This window comes from Jaculus jaculus, chromosome 13 (assembly GCF_020740685.1).
Source record: "Jaculus jaculus isolate mJacJac1 chromosome 13, mJacJac1.mat.Y.cur, whole genome shotgun sequence".
Lineage (NCBI taxonomy): Eukaryota > Metazoa > Chordata > Mammalia > Rodentia > Dipodidae > Jaculus > Jaculus jaculus.
The window spans coordinates 38,691,182-38,706,800 of record NC_059114.1 but is presented as its reverse complement, the minus strand read 5'-3'; the positions used below and the strand labels follow the sequence as shown (position 1 = coordinate 38,706,800).

General features: G+C 48.5%; 1 protein-coding gene across 4 annotated transcripts in view; it reads right to left on the bottom strand.

Moving 5' to 3' along the window:
* The window catches only part of Prelid2 (PRELI domain containing 2), a 140,176-nt gene extending 125,009 nt beyond the window's left edge, over positions 1-15,167 (bottom strand). For all 4 annotated transcript variants that reach the window (XM_004664715.2, XM_004664714.2, XM_045133166.1 and 1 more), the window contains exon 1: positions 15,065-15,167. In XM_004664715.2, coding sequence (XP_004664772.1) covers positions 15,065-15,139 — 75 coding nt within the window. In that variant the 5' untranslated portion in view covers positions 15,140-15,167. The remainder of the gene's footprint in view (positions 1-15,064) is intronic.
* Between the last annotated feature and the right edge of the window lie 452 nt (positions 15,168-15,619).

Genomic DNA, 15,619 nt, shown 5'->3' with positions numbered 1-15,619 from the left:
CTTACCATGAATGCCAATTAGTAGGCACATGATGAATATGCAACTATTAACACTGTGATGGGTAAAAATCCTCTTTTATACACTAAGCCACAAACTCCTCTAGTCAAGCTATTAAGTATACTTCAAAATTATTTAAATTGCATTTTAAAGTAATTTGTCATTCAGATGTGCACCATTATTCCTGTTTACCTTCTCCCTTATTGTTCCAACTTAGTAACGATTTCTGAAGACTACTTCTCTCAGCTTTGCATTACAGGAAGCCTAAGGTCTACCACACCATTTTAGAAATGCAGGTTCTCCCTACATACTTCTGGAGCTCTGTGAAAGAAGATGGCTCACACGTGTAAATGTCAGATTTGTAGGAGCAAAGATAGGGTCAGAAATGGTAATGTTATTAATTGCCCAATCAACTTCTACTCTAAATGGAAATAGCCATTCATAAATCCCCTTTATAAGCTTAACGGTAAACACTCAAGCCATTCCATTCAGCACGCAGCTGGAATAAATACAACCTTGGTCTGTGAATGGAAGGAGAAATTATTACAACCTGTCTACTTTATTACAGCATTCCAAGAAAGGACATGCTTCTCAACCCTATGCTGATACTTTCATCCCTTTGTGGTTTTTGTTTGTTTGCTCACTTTGTTTTGTTCTGTGAAATGTGCGGGCAGAGAAGATATTGTCCAGGCTGACCTCAAACCCCTAGGCTCAAGCAATCCTCCTGCCTCAGCCGCCCACGTAGTAAAGTTAGCCTGATATTTGGTGAACAACCGAAAGAAGGAGGGGGCTTCATTCATTGAACAAGGCTTTGCCAAGTGCTTTTTGTGTTCGAGAACTGCTCTAGGTGCCTGGGGTATATTAGAAGTAACTAACACAAATGTCTACTGTGGAACTGACCCTCCATTCACATTGACTTCTCACTGTAGCATATGATGAAAGTCCACCTGACCAACTCCAGTGTAAGAAAAAGTCAAGCTCTCTGAGCCCATTTGGATGAACAAGAAAATCCAGTTCTCACAATGGCTCACTGGCTTCTTTTTAGACAGCTTTAAACTCCTGGTAGGTAAAAAGTTCCTTCTCTTTGCACCTACCACATGCAAGACACACCCATCAAAAAGACTTTTATCAGCTTCCACATAGTCTCTTCTGCACAACATTCATGTACACAACTTCATATCTGTAGAAGACTTTTAACCAAAAAGAAGGAAACAGTTGTAAGTGACGAGAGCAAGAAAAATGAGAATTATACAAAGAAAGCAAGCAGAACCCATTGTGAAGTCACTGCGCTCAGGGCAAGTACAGCTCAGCATTTGATGAATAAACCATGTCTGGTCTCAGAGTACTCTTCCATAAAAGCTTCATTGAGGAGCGCCATTCCACAAACAAAGAGTACTATATTGTTTGTCTTCAAGGTGCCACTTATCTGTGAAAGCAAGCAGCTAATATTTTGCCTGTGGTATCCAACAAACAGGTGTAAGGAGAGCAAACATTCTTCGGGTTTTAAAAATAGTAGTGTATTAGAACTTGGAAGGCAAGCTGAACATACCAAAGCCCCAGATCAGAAGATTCTATTTAAAACAGAACTTCCTGCACTCTGCAACAGCGTCACAGGCCACTGAACATGATCAGATTAAGTATCTCCGAAGATCCTCATATGAGTGTCCCTTCTGCCAAGGGCCTTCTTTTGAAACAAGCCAAAGAACAAATACAGAGAGCCTAGCAGAAAAATGAAAGCATATTTTGCCAAAAATAAAACACTTGTTATATTTTGTTTGTCAAACTGTTAGATTTTTTTGATCCTCACAACAATCCTGGAAAGTAGGTAGTATCACCATTTCACAGATGAGGGGCAAGAAAAGGAGCTGCTTCACACAGGTGTGTACACTGCTCCAGGGGAGGCAGGCTAGTCAATTACAACCATCCGACCCTACCTCGTCCAGGGATCAGTACACCTCCACCCTAATGGGCCAGGGAGTCCTGTGTAAATCCAACTTAAGCCCTGGTTTCTTTCTCCCACCTTTGTCTTGCTCTTTCTCTGTCTCCTCTCGCTAGCCCTTTGACTATACTCTTATGCTTCCACGGGGAATAAAACCTCCAAACCAATTTATACTACCCCCGGCCTGTCTTCTTAAGAACTTAAAGCCCCACGACTCTTGGACGACATCAAACCTTGCCATCTGATCTTTCTCTGCAACTCTGCCTGGCCACACTATAAGCTGGACAATGGGTCCAAATGGCCTAAACATGGCATTTTCTATTTCCAAATTCTCACTGATTTAGAAAACTTCTGCCAACATACAGGCAAGTAGTCTGAAATACCCTCTACTCAACATACAGGCAAGTAGTCTGAAATACCCTCTACTCAAGCATTTGTCACTCTGCGTGCACGGCCTTCTCTCTGCTCTACCTGCTCTTCTCAAAAAGCCCTTCAGCCCAGGGTCTCGGGAATGTGTTCTAATTCAATGACTCCCCCACACTCGTCCTCACCATCTGCTTTTGACCCGGATGCCACAGATGATCCGGTCCCAACAGCTCCTCCGGGTCCTCCAGCTCCCTCAACCTTTCCTGACCCCCAGCCTGATGCCCACATCCCTCCACCCTCCCTTCATCTGCCTCCTGTTCCATCTCCATGCCCACCACCACCACTGCTGCCCATCTCCTCTTTCCCCTGCTGCCCAGTGTACGCATTCTCACAGATAGAATGTACCCTTTATGTGAGGTTGCAGGCACTGAAGGAAGCATTTGCACTCATGTTCCTTTTTCTGAGTCTAATTTACCCTAGATTGAAAAACATCTAGGGTCCTTCTCTACTGATCCAACTCGCTATACCAAAGAATTTCCTACCTCACCTAGGCCTATGACCTAACCTGGCATGATCTCTTCGTAGTCCTTTCCTCCACTCTCACTCCTGATGAATGAGAACGTGTTTAGGTGGCTGCTCAGGCCCATGCTGATGAGGCTCACTTAGCTGGTAACACTTTCCCAGGGGACACTTGCTGTCCCCTGATGGGAATACCATACTCCCACTAACTTCCCCAGGTGGATGGCCCATGATAGAATGATTCTTTGCCTCCTGTCTGGCCTCCAAAAGGCAGCCCATAAGTTTGTCAATCTTTACAAATTCCAGAGGCCTAATGAAAATCCAGCTGAGTTTATGGATGCCAAAATGAGGCACTCACCCAATACACTTGCCTCAACCCTGCTTCCCATGAGGGCAAGATAGTTCTCAATACCCATTTCCTGTCCCAATCTGCCCCTGACATCAGGAAGATACTTAAATGCCCAGAAAAGGGCCTTCAACCCAATCAGAGAGATCTGCTTGACCTGGTATTTAAAGCTTTTAATAACAGAGGACCAGGAACAGACTGAGACAGGCTGTGACCCTGAGGCCTCCTCCAAAGAAGACAATGGGGCCACAATACTCACCACCAAAACCCTACTTCAAGTGTAGTCACACTAGCCACTAGATAAAAACCTGCCACAGCCCACGCCCGCCGCCAGGACCCTGTCTTCACTGCAGACTTGCTGAACATTGGAAGGTTGACTGTCCTTCTTTGTCTCAACAAGATATGCCAACCCCTTCACCTTGTCCCCCACAAGAGCCAATCACTGATCTTCCAGGCTTGGCAGCCAAAGACTCATGGTGCCCTGGGACCTCAGCCCCCACCAACACTCTTCATATCACAATGGAGGGGCCCAGGGTCACAGCCCAGCAGGCAGGAAGGCCTGCCTCATTTGTAACGGATACAAGTTCCAGTTGGTCAGTCCTGCCATCATATTCTGGTAAGACTTTTCCCTTACAGATCTCTGTGTTGGGTATTAACAGCCTATCCCACTCCCCATGCATCATTCCCCCCTTACCCTGTGGAGTCTGTGACACACCCCTCTCCCACTCACTTCTCATAATACCCTCTTTTCCTGTTCCTCTCCTAGGTCAAGATCTTATGCAAAAACTCTCTCTGTCTCTCTCTGACTTACCACCCACACCCTGTCTTCCTCCTCACGCCAACACCCTCCCTGTTATGAGCATGTAAGGACCAGCATATGGTCCAGGGCCAGTTTAGATAAATAAGTTTTTTTTTGTGAGAGTAAAAATGCAAAGTCAAACCTTGTAAGCAAAAACTAAGAGTAAGCTGTGTGCGGTGACATAGTGGAGATTAGCAGGTGTGTGTGTGGAACTCTAGATAAGTAGTGGAAAGTATAAAAACCCCAGCTGCTCAGCAACCGTTGTCTCAGTCTTCCCGACACTATGACTAACTGAAAGGTTGCTCAGCAGTCCGGACCGAGACCTCCGCGAGACGCATCACCGATCCGAATTCATCTGCCCGACACGCTGTCCGAACGATCAAGACTCGGCTTAAAACACCGCGAACCAAGAAAACACCGTGAACCGAGAGAAAAAAGTTGCAGCACGGACTCCGCGTTGCCAGGTTGTAAAGCATCTGAGACGTCGCAGCCCAAGTCTCGCGTTACTGCAGCCCAAGTCTCACGTTATCAGGTTGTATACATGTTAGACTCGTTAGAAATATTCTTGTGTTAGTAGTGATGAGTATAATTTGGTTATATATTAGCTATAATATTAGTTGTGACAGTTTGGACTTGCTTGTGTGTGACTTTCATCCCAGTAAACTCCTTTGCAAGTATACCAGTGTCTCCATATCATTGACCTTCGTGGGCAGAATCCTCTCAACCAATCATCTTTGAGAGTGCTCGCGACACCTCCCTTACAAAGGATCCAGGTATCCCCCACCCTGTCTCCAAAGTTAATCCCAGGGTGTGAGACACTTCCTTGCTGGCACTAGCCTCTCACCACGAGCCTAGCCTCATCAGATTCAAGGACCCCATGTCCTTTCCCTCCACCCTCAATACCCAATCTCAAACATCACCAAAGCCTCAAACCCATTATCTCTCACTTGCTCTAAGCTGGCCTCCTTCACCCCACTCACTCCCCTTGCAATACTCCAATATTGCCTGTTATCAAACACAACAGGACCTACCACTTAGTCCAAGACTTGCACCAAGTCAATGCCACTGTGATGCCCATTCATCCAGTGGTCCCCAGCCCTGTACTCTCCTCTCTCACACCCCCTCCTCAACTACTCATTTTTCAGTTCTTGACCTCAAAGATGCCTTCTTCTCCCCTCTCCATCCCGATTCCCACAATCTCTTCGTGTTCACCTGGGAGGACCCTGATACTCATACTGCCTCTCAAACTTGCCTGGACTTGTCCTTCCCCAGAGTTTAGAGACAGGCCCCACCCATTTGGTCAAGCTCTCTCCACTGACCTCTTATCTTTGGATCTGTTACCAGCACACTCTTACAATATGTAGATGATCTTTTGTTCACCCTGTTTCTCTATCTAAACAACATACCAACAAGCTTCTTAACTTTCTCAGATTTAAGGTATATCGAGTTTCTCCAAAACAAGCTTAACTTTCTTTAACCTAAGTGAGGCACCTGGGCTTTCTCCTTACCCCACAGCAGTACAACTCACCCCTAGACCACAAACAACTCCCCACCTACCTCTAAGGAAGAAATTCTTTCTCATCTTGGCTTTGCTGGGTTCCTTGGAACGTGGATTCCAAACTTGGCCCTCCTGGAAAAGCCCCTTTATGACAAGGCGAAGGGAAGCCTCATGAGCCCCTAGACCCTGAGTCAGAGACAGACGCTGCCTTCTCCTGCCTGTGTGATGCCCTTCGGAAAGCTCCCGCCTTGCACTTCCAGACCTTCAGCAGCCTTTTCTTCTTCATTCCACAGCAAAAGGGGGTGTGGCAGTGGGAGTTCTGGGTCAAATGAAGGGCCCATCCTTTGCCCCTATAGCTTGTCTTTCCAAACAACTAGAAACCTCTGTCCCGGGCTGACAACCGTGCCTATGCGCTCTTGTTGCAGCTGCTCTTGTGGCCCAAGAGGCACAGAAATTTACTTTTGGGCAACAATTCACTGTCGTCTCCCCCACAGACTTAAAGATCTACTCTCTGACTCTTGCCTATCTACTCTGACCCCATCTAAAATTCAATTCATCACACTTGACTCTTGTTCTCCACTTAACCACCACTTAACCCCGCTACCCTCCTGCCTCTACCCAAACAACTTACACACTCCTGCTTGGAGACCCGAGAGGAACTCACCTATCACAATCCTAGAATCTATCTCGTCTCCCAACCCTGATCACACCTGGTATACGGATGGCAGCTCTTCTACTAACTCACAGGGCTCTCGGATAATAGGATATGTTATTGTCTCAGCTGACCAGAAAATAGAGACTGGCCCATTGCCTAAGGAGAGTACGTCCCCAAAGGCTGAGCCGGTAGCTCTCACTAGAGCCCTAATCTTGGCATAAGGCAAGACAATTAACATCTACACTGACTCTAAATATGCTGTCCATATTCCACATCACCATGCTGCTATCTGGAAGGAGAGAGGCTTCCTCTCAGCTAAAGGAACCCCATTACTAATGGGCCTCTTATCCTTAAACTGCTACCTGCCTCCTATCTTCCTACAAAGGCAGCTGTCATTCACTGTAGGGGACACCAGGCTCTAACCTCACCTGTGGCCAAGGGAAACTCTTTTGCAGACAGAGTTCCCAGGGAATCCAGCCTACACAGCACACTCAGCTTCAGCCTTTCTCCTTGCCCCTACCTCCATCACTCCTTCATACACCCCAGAACAGTACCAAACTCTACCAAAACTGGGTGCTATCCTGGGACCACAAGGCTGGCTACTCCTGGGTGACCACTACTGCTTGCCTGATCTCCAAGCTACTACCATCCTGACCCACCTATGTAATCTAATTCATGTGGAAGCCCGCCCTCTACAAAGACTCCTGACCCCACTCCTTTTCCATCCTCACCTCTCCTCTCTAATCTCTTCTGTGACACAGGCTCACTCTGCGCCAAGGCCTCCCCACAAGGTGGAATCCATCCCCCTCCCTCTTTCAAACCCCACCAAAACAGGGGCTCCTTTTCCAGGGTGGACTGGCAGATAGATTTTTTTTTGTTTTAAATATTTTATTTTTATTTATTTGACAGAGAAAGAGGGAGAGAGAGAGAGAGAATGGGCACACCAGGGCTTCCAGCCACTGCAAACGAACTCCAGACGCACATGCCCCCTTGTGCATCTGGCTAACGTGGGTCCTGGGGAATAGAACCTCAGTCCTTTGGCTTTGCGGGTAAGCGCCTTAACCGCTAAGCCATCCCTCCAGCCCGAAAGATAGCTTTTTTTTTTTTTTTCTTTATTTATTTATTTGAGAGCGACAGACACAGAGAGAAAGACAGATAGAGGGAGAGAGAGAGAATGGGCACGCCAGGGCTTCCAGCCTCTGCAAACGAACTCCAGACGCGTGCGCCCCCTTGTGCATCTGGCTAACGTGGGACCTGGGGAACCGAGCCTTGAACCGGGGTCCTTAGGCTTCATAGGCAAGCGCTTAACCACTAAGCCATCTCTCCAGCCCGAAAGATAGCTTTTTAAAGGCAGTTTTAGTTAGGGATTGAGACTCAAAGAAAGCCATGAAATGCTACCCCACATGCCACCACAAAAATGGAACTTTGTTGTCTGATCAAGACTAATCTACAGCAACCCTGCTGCCCAGTCCAACAGCTACCTGGACAACCCTGGATGGGCTGGCCCAGGTGTCCTCAACCCACCAACCAACTGAGACTTACTTCCCCTTGCCTATGCGGCTCCTGTCTTCTTCTTGCTAGCCACCCTGCTCAGCTCAGCTTAGCTCAGTTTAGATTCTCTTCTCTGGCAGACAGATTTTACTACTGGCAAATAGATTTTACTCACATGCCTCCTCACAAAAGACTAACTACCTTCTCACTATGGTGGATACTTTCTCAGGGTGGTTTGAAGCTTTTTCCATGACAGGAGAAACTACAAATATAGTTGCCTCTCACATTCTCAAGTCTATTCTGCCCTGCTTTGGCCTTCTCCTTACCATTCAATCAGACAATGCACCAGCCTTCATTTCCAAGGTAACCCAGGAAGTATCCAGAGCCCTGGGGATAGAACAGAAACTTCATATTCTATATAGACCTCAGTCATCAGGCAAAGTAGAAAGAGCAAATGCCATTCTCAAAACTCACCTGTCTAAACTGACTTCTGAACTTCACCTATCCTGGCCTCAGCTCCTCCCATGTGCCTTAACCCAAATCAGAGCTACTCCTCAGGCCCCTCCTTCCTTAGCCCTTTTGAACTCATGTATGGGAGCCCCTTCTTGTTAAACAACCTCCCCTACTACCAGAAACTCCTCACCCTGGGGTACTTACCACCTTTCACCTTTATAAGAAACCTTCTCTGGGACCATGCTGACCGCCTTCTTCCCCAACCACCAGAGGGAGCCACAACTCTCTCACTTAACCCTGGAGATAAAGTCTACTTTAAGTAATCTCGCCCACAGGGACTCAAGCCACTCGGGACTGGACCTCATCTGGTGATCCTAACCATTCCCATGGCCACAAATCTTCAGGACATCCCCAGTTGGACCCACCTATCACAGCTCAAGAGAGTCAAGTCACCTCTGTCCTACCCTACCTCATCCAGAGTAAGTATACCTCCACCCTAAAGGGCCATCTCAGACTTAAACTTTTCAATCCCAGAATTTTCCTTTTGACACTGATGCCCCTCTGTCTCCTCTTGCTTGCCCCACACCCTTTATCCCACTCCTCTGAGTGCTCATCCTCCCCATGTGCCTGGCATTTTGATATCACAGCTGTTGACAAGGATAACACGCTCCTTAACTCTTCCTTCTGTCTTCTCATGGGACACAGAGCCCATCTCCCTCACCTTCTCTATAATAAGATGTCGCCAATGACTGCCCTGAAGCCAGCTCAGTACAGGGGTGGTATGAGAGAAGTCGCTGCTTCGCTCAGGGTCAAGTCGTCACAGCATGCTACACTGGCACCGCCGGAGGGTGCTCACTAGTGCCCTCACCACCCTGGCAGTACCACTACTTTCATCCAACTAAATCCTATAGCATCCAACCACCACAGCTAAAATCTCAGGGGATACTTGTAATTTTTGTCCATCACAGATCCATGGGACCAAAAGTGGGCAGATGGGATGGTAGGGGTGGCAACCCAATACACTGTGGGCTCTCGTTGTGGGGGCTAGATAAGAAATATTTAGATCCATTCAAAATGCCCCTAAGACCATCCAAAATGCCCATATGCAGACTGTTCTAGACATCAAACAGGCTCATGAAAAGCTCCAGGAAGATCTGTGTGATCTAACCTTCCCCACACCCCCGCCCTTAATACTTCTCTCTCCCTCCTCAATCAACTCAACCTTACCAATCACACTGCCTGCTTCCCGTGTGCTTCACTTGAGTGGCCCTCATTACTGCAGTCTGCCTGTGCAATGTCACCTCTGCTTCAGACACTCCCTGCTTCTGGTGTCCTCTCACCAAACTCCCTATTCCACTTGCTCTTCCAAACCACCTTGACTGCTGCCATAAGGGCATTCCTCAATGCTGGTTGGGAGCTTTCAGGAATAACTCTATTGTTAAAAACCATGCCTTACCTAAGGAAATGTATTTTTGGTGTGACTCCATGTTGTATACTTGCATCTCTCTGAGAACACACTTGGGCCCTTGCAATCCAGTCACTTTGGTACCTAGCCTCACCATGTACACAGAGGGAGAGCTGGCAGTCCTTCTTCCTAAGTGGACTCATCATTACAAAAGAGCTGTCCACCTGCCCGTGATGATAGGGGTAAGCCTGGCAGCCTCTATAGCTGCCACACAATTGGCTGCAAAAGGCCTGAGCCAGCCGGGCGTGGTGGCACACACCTTTAATCCCAGCACTCGGGAGGCAGAGGTAGGAGGATCACCATGAGTTCGGGGCCACCCTGAGACTACATAGCGAATTCCAGGTCAGCCTGAGCTAGAGTGAAACCCTACCTCAAAAAAACCAAAAGAAAAAAAAAAAGGCCTGAGCCACAGCTTCATCTCCTATGAAAGGCTTTCCACAGAACTGAGCATCTCATTCCAGGGGTCCACCGAGGCCTTGCAGCTGCTACAAGAACAACTTTCTTCTGTGGCCTCAGTCGTACTACAGAACCACTGAGCCCTAGACCTCTTGACAGCCAACAAACCTGCCTTTTTCTAAATGAAAGATGCCGTTACTGTGTTAACCAACCAGGCAAGGTAGAGGTCAAAATTAAAAAACTAAAAACCCTGGCCTACCAGCTTCAGGTATAAACACCAATTCCCTCTAGGTCATAGAACATCTTTGGGAGCATCTAGCCCTGGATTTTGCCACTCTTGGGGTCCATACCTGGACTATACTTGCTACTTATCCTGGTCCCCTACCTTTTGAGATGCATCCTAAACCAGGTGAACCAATCACCCACCAAAATTTCAACCAACTTTTACTGACCTGCCCCTCCTCTATTTCCTATCAGCCTCTAGCAACCAAAGAACCATCTCCTCATCACCTGCCCTGACCCATCGACCACGTTATCCAGCCTCTCCAATAAGAACTCATTGCCCCCGGTAGGCAGCATGTAGATATTACAGAGAAACCACAGTCCCTTGTCATTAATAAAAAGCTAGAATGTTAGGGCAGGATGGGCTCCCAAGATGTAGTCACCAAGGGCAGCAGAATGATGACAGAAACATAAGGAAGTTGATTATATACATTCCCCAAGAAACTGCCCAGCCATTATCCCTTCCTTACCTAACAGTGCCCCTAGGTCATGGTATCCTGCCCCTTATCTCATAAGTCATCTGGTCACTGTTCTTGTCTCATACACTGGCTATCTTAGATCTCCCCTAAAGAAACCTTTTTTTATTGTTATTATTCAACTTTTCCCTTCCTCATCTTCCCCCCAACTAAAGAGCCCTATAAAGCCCACTATCTGGAAACTCAGGTTGGCTGTGCTCCACTCTTGAGAGTCAGTCCTGGCTTGTGCTTTCCTGAATGAAAGCTTTGATCTTTGCCTCAGAGTGGTTTGTGTGGTCCTGGCACTCCCAAACCTTACAAACACCATGTTTGGTGTTGTTCTAGATTGTTTGGGAGTTGTTTGTGTTTTTATTTTGGGGATTTGTGGATTTGTTTTGTGGTATATTCATTTACATTTTTATTTATTTCAGACAGACAGAGAGACAGAGTATGGGTGCAACAGGGCCTCTTGCCACTGCAAATGAAATTCCAAATACATGGGCCACATTGTGTATTTAGCTTTTACATGGGTACTAGGGAATTGGAGCCCAAGCAGGCAGGCTTTGCAAGCAAGCACCTTTAACCCCTGAGCCATCTCTCCAGCCCCTCTTATGTGGTATTTTGCAATGAGGTCTACAATATTGTCCAGGCTGGCCTGAAGCTCATGGCTATCCTCCTGCCTCAGCCTCCTCAGCGCTTCGTTGAGGATCTGGAAGAACTGCGTCAGGTCCTGAGTGCAGTTACGTAAGTGACCTCAGCTGTGCCACACAGCACACAAAATCTCACCCCATGAGTGCCGTGAGCCACAGCATCATGAGCATGAAAAGCCCACCCAGAGTTAAGCCACTGAGCTCTTTCACTTATTTATTTATTTCAGAGGGAAAGATAAAACGGCAGATACAGAGAGAGAATGGGTGTACCAGGTTCTCCAGCCCCTGCAAACGAACTGCAGAGGCATGCATCTGACATTACATGGTTACTGGGGTGTCGAACCTGATCCTCGGGCTTTGCAAGCAAGCACCTTAACCACTGAGCAATCTCTCCAGCCCCCACTGAGCTCTTCAAATGATTTTTAGCAGAGTAACGGCTAACAAATGCTCAGCCCCATCCTTACATCAGTCACAGGGGTCCATTTGAATGACCAGACCCAAAGAAGAGAAGACACAAAAGGGGAAAGAAGAGCTGGAGATCTGCTCAGTTGGGAGAGAGCCCAGCATGCACAAGGCCAGGTTCAGTCCCTAGCATCACATAAACCTGACATGGTGGCCGAGAACTGTCGTCCCAGCACTAGGGAAGTAAAGGCAGGAGGATTAGAAATTCAAGATCATCCTAGGCTGCCCAATAAGTTTGAGGCCAGCCTGAGCTGCATGACACCCTGTCTAAAATAAATAAATAAATAAATAAATAAATGGGTGTGTTTGTTTGATTCCGGTGTCCCCTAAAAACATAGGTGTTCTGAATGTTAGGTTCCAAGCTGATGGAAATTTGGGGATTAATGCCTCCTGGAGGCAATGTATTGTTGGGGTTGGGCTTATGGGTGTTATAATCAGTTTCCTCGTGCCAGTGTTTGGCACACTCTCCTGTTGCTTATTGTCCACCTTATGTTGGGTAGGGGCTGATGTCCACCCTCTGCTCATGCTGTCATTTTCCCTGCTATTGTGGAGCTTCCCCCTCAAGCCTGTAAGCCAAAATAACCTTCTTTTTCCCCACAAGCTGCTCTTGGTTGGCTGATTTCTACCAGCAATTCGAACCTGACTTCAACAATGGGTAAGGGAAGGCTGAGCATAGCAAAGCTGACCCTGACCCACTGTCCTCTGCTGAGAATCCACTGAGTGCCTGCTTTGTTGGAGGCCAGGCGTATGGGCTTGGCTTCAGATGAGCTGAAATCCTGGGTGTCCTACAGCCAGCTGAGAAAGCTTGAGAAGTTGCTTAGGCTATTCAAACCTCAGTTTCCCCACACTATGAGTGAGTCAGTCATGGTTTCTGAGAGGAACAGAGGTGATACTGAACAGAGAGCAAATGCTCACATGGACACTGTTCACAGCTTGCTCGGAGAACTCCTGAGTATGCTTCAGCAGCCTGTTCCGAATGCCACCTCTCCAAGAAAGCCAGCCTAAACACCTCAGCTCCTTTTGTGCCTCCGGGAGCCCCACACATCACCCACTGAAATTAGTCTGATTTCCTCATCATTTATTTCTCAATGCCAGTCTCTTGCTGGAGACCATCAGCTCCACAGGAGCATGGCCTATCTGCTCTGCCCTTCTAAGTTTCCCCAACACATGTAAGACAAATCAAAAATACCTGCTGAGTTAAAGGAAAATCTCTACCTGAAGCTGAGATGCACAGTGTATGACACTGTGTATGTGCCTCTGCCTGCGAAGCCTCTAACTGGACCTATTCCAAAGTAACCTTCAGACTCTCTAGTGCTCACAAGGCCCAGACAAAGTGCCCTTCCCTTCAAAACAGGCAGAGATCCTTTCTCAAGATGACAGTCCTTCTCCAAAGGAGCAGTGTGACACAGATTGCATCTTGAATGCTCCCCAGGGTGGAAAAACAGATCCCCAGGGTGGCCCTATTGGGGGTGTAGGAGCCTTTAAGAAGTAAAGCTTTGTCTGGAGATCCTTAGGCACTTGGGGAGCCCAGCCCATTTCCCTTCTGGTTTGCTCCACCTTGCACTAATTCCACCACTTTGCACAAGACGCTGCCTCACCATAAGTCCAGGGTAGCTGATCATGGACTGGACCCTCCAGAACTGTGAGCCAAAATTGACCTTTTCTCATTATCAGTTCGTTATCTCAGTTATCCTATCACAAGTGGCATTGGGAATCCACACCCCAAACTGCTTGTCTGGGCAGAACACGGGATGTTGACTGTTCCATTTGTGAGCCCAGAAGCCAAGCCTAAGGCAAAGTCCACAGCAGATCCATAATTTACTCATTCATTCAACTCATCAAACTTTTGCTGATGGTATAGGAGGTGCTATATCCTTTCCAGATACAAAAACAACAACAACAACAAAACAATCAATGAACAATCCCTGACATTCCATCTGAAAAGAGAGAGAGAAGAGGAAGAAAAGGAGGATGAGGGTGATGACAGTGACTGTGGAGAGGACTCTGTACATAAAGCGCTTGTCGTGAACCTGAGACCTGAGTTCGAATACCCAAACCCATATAAAGGAGTTAGCTAGATCTGTTTTTCCATAAACAACCTGAGCCCCTCCCTGGGAAGGAGTTCCCCTTTCCTAGAAACAAGGGTTAAAGTTGATCATAATATTGTGGTTGGTTAAGCTCAGCTCCAAAAACTTGGCATCCTGGCGGCCTCTTCCTGAGCCAGCCCCAGAGTCCACACCAATCAACTCTCTCCTCTCTAAGAGGTCACCTGAGCCTGAAGGGAGACCATCCCCCCCCACACACACACACCACAATAAGACTATAAGTAAATGTTTACCAGGTGGGCAGGCCTCTCTGGGCTGTTCATCTCTCCTGAAACTCCAGGTCCCTGCTCTGGTAACTCTCCCCTACTCTCAAGTGGGCTCCCTACCTTCTCCCGCCTTCCACATGGCAGAAGCTCTCTTTTCTTTCCTTCTCTCAATCAATAAAGTCTCTCTAAATCTTACCCTCTGGTCTATAAATTATATAAATCTTTAAATTCATAAGGCAAGGATTCAGGGATACCCTAAATTTATTTGTCCGTTGGTGTATTGGGAAGGAACCCCAACACACCTGTTAAACAACCTTTACAAGCCTTGATGAAGACTGTGAAAGCTGAAGGAACTGACAGAGCCTTTATCTCATAGATACTAGTACTCAGTCTTGAGAGAAGACTTCTGGCCAAGGTCACCTAGAGAGCTAACTACACAGAATCCAGAGTCTCATCTCCCAGGTCTGAAAGCTGTCCCTTTCTCAAGCACTTTTCCCACTTTCCTGATAGCACGAGCCACAGACCTGGGAGCAGCCCTGGCGTGCCACTGAACGTTCTGGGAAGTAGCACACACAGGGATGATATTTTAGAACCCTTATTACCAGCCACTGTGATCAGCACGTTTTACTGATGATCTCAACCGAATCCTCAGCACGCCCCAATGAGAGTTTAGAGTACTGACCTCAGTCTGCAGATTAGCAAACTGAGCTACAGAGAGGGAAGCCATCTGCCCAAAGTCCCCAAGCTGTTTGCTACTACAGAAAGCGCTGAAGCAGCCGGGTAGCGCCGGTCCATGTAGACCGCGCTCTAACCGCTGCTGGAAGATCCCGGGATGCCGAGACAGCCGGGCCGCCGCTCCTCCCGGGGCCGCGGCGGGGGAGCGCACGCGGCCTTCGAGGAAAGCCCGCGCGCCCGCAGGCACCCCGGGCGCCCGCACAGCACGCGGACAGCCCGCGCGCCCCGGCTCGCGCGGCGGGTACCTTGCGCAGGAAGCTGGCCACCACCTGCTCGAACGGGTACTGGAAGACCTGGTGCACGTCCACCGCGACCACCATGCCGCCGCGCCGCGCTCCCGGGCGGGCCACACCCCGCGGCCGGGCCGGGCACGCCCCGCTTCAAACTCCCCGAACTTTATTGTCACCTCGGAGACAAGGCGGCGGCCGCCCCGCGCCCCTCGGCGGCCCTGCGGGTCCCGTCCCCGGCCAGAGCCACCGCCACCCTGCCTGCGAGGAAGCCCTGGGCTCCGCAGCTGCGCGCCGGGGCGGTCCCTGCCTTCGACGCGGTTAACTGCGGAGCGCGGAGCTGAAAATGACAAGACCCAGTCTCCAGCCGCCGTCCCCGGCTGAGAGCGCGCAGCCGAGCCCCGCGGCCCGAGGCGGGGGCCGCCTCCCACGCCCCAGAAATCGCCAGCCCCAGCACCGTCTAGGAAAGAACGGATTTGGCAGGGTGTCTCTGGCTGTAGAAAGCTCCTGTGCTAAGGTTCAACGTCGGGAGCAAGGAATAGAAAGGATACAAAAAGAACGTTGAGTGTTAGA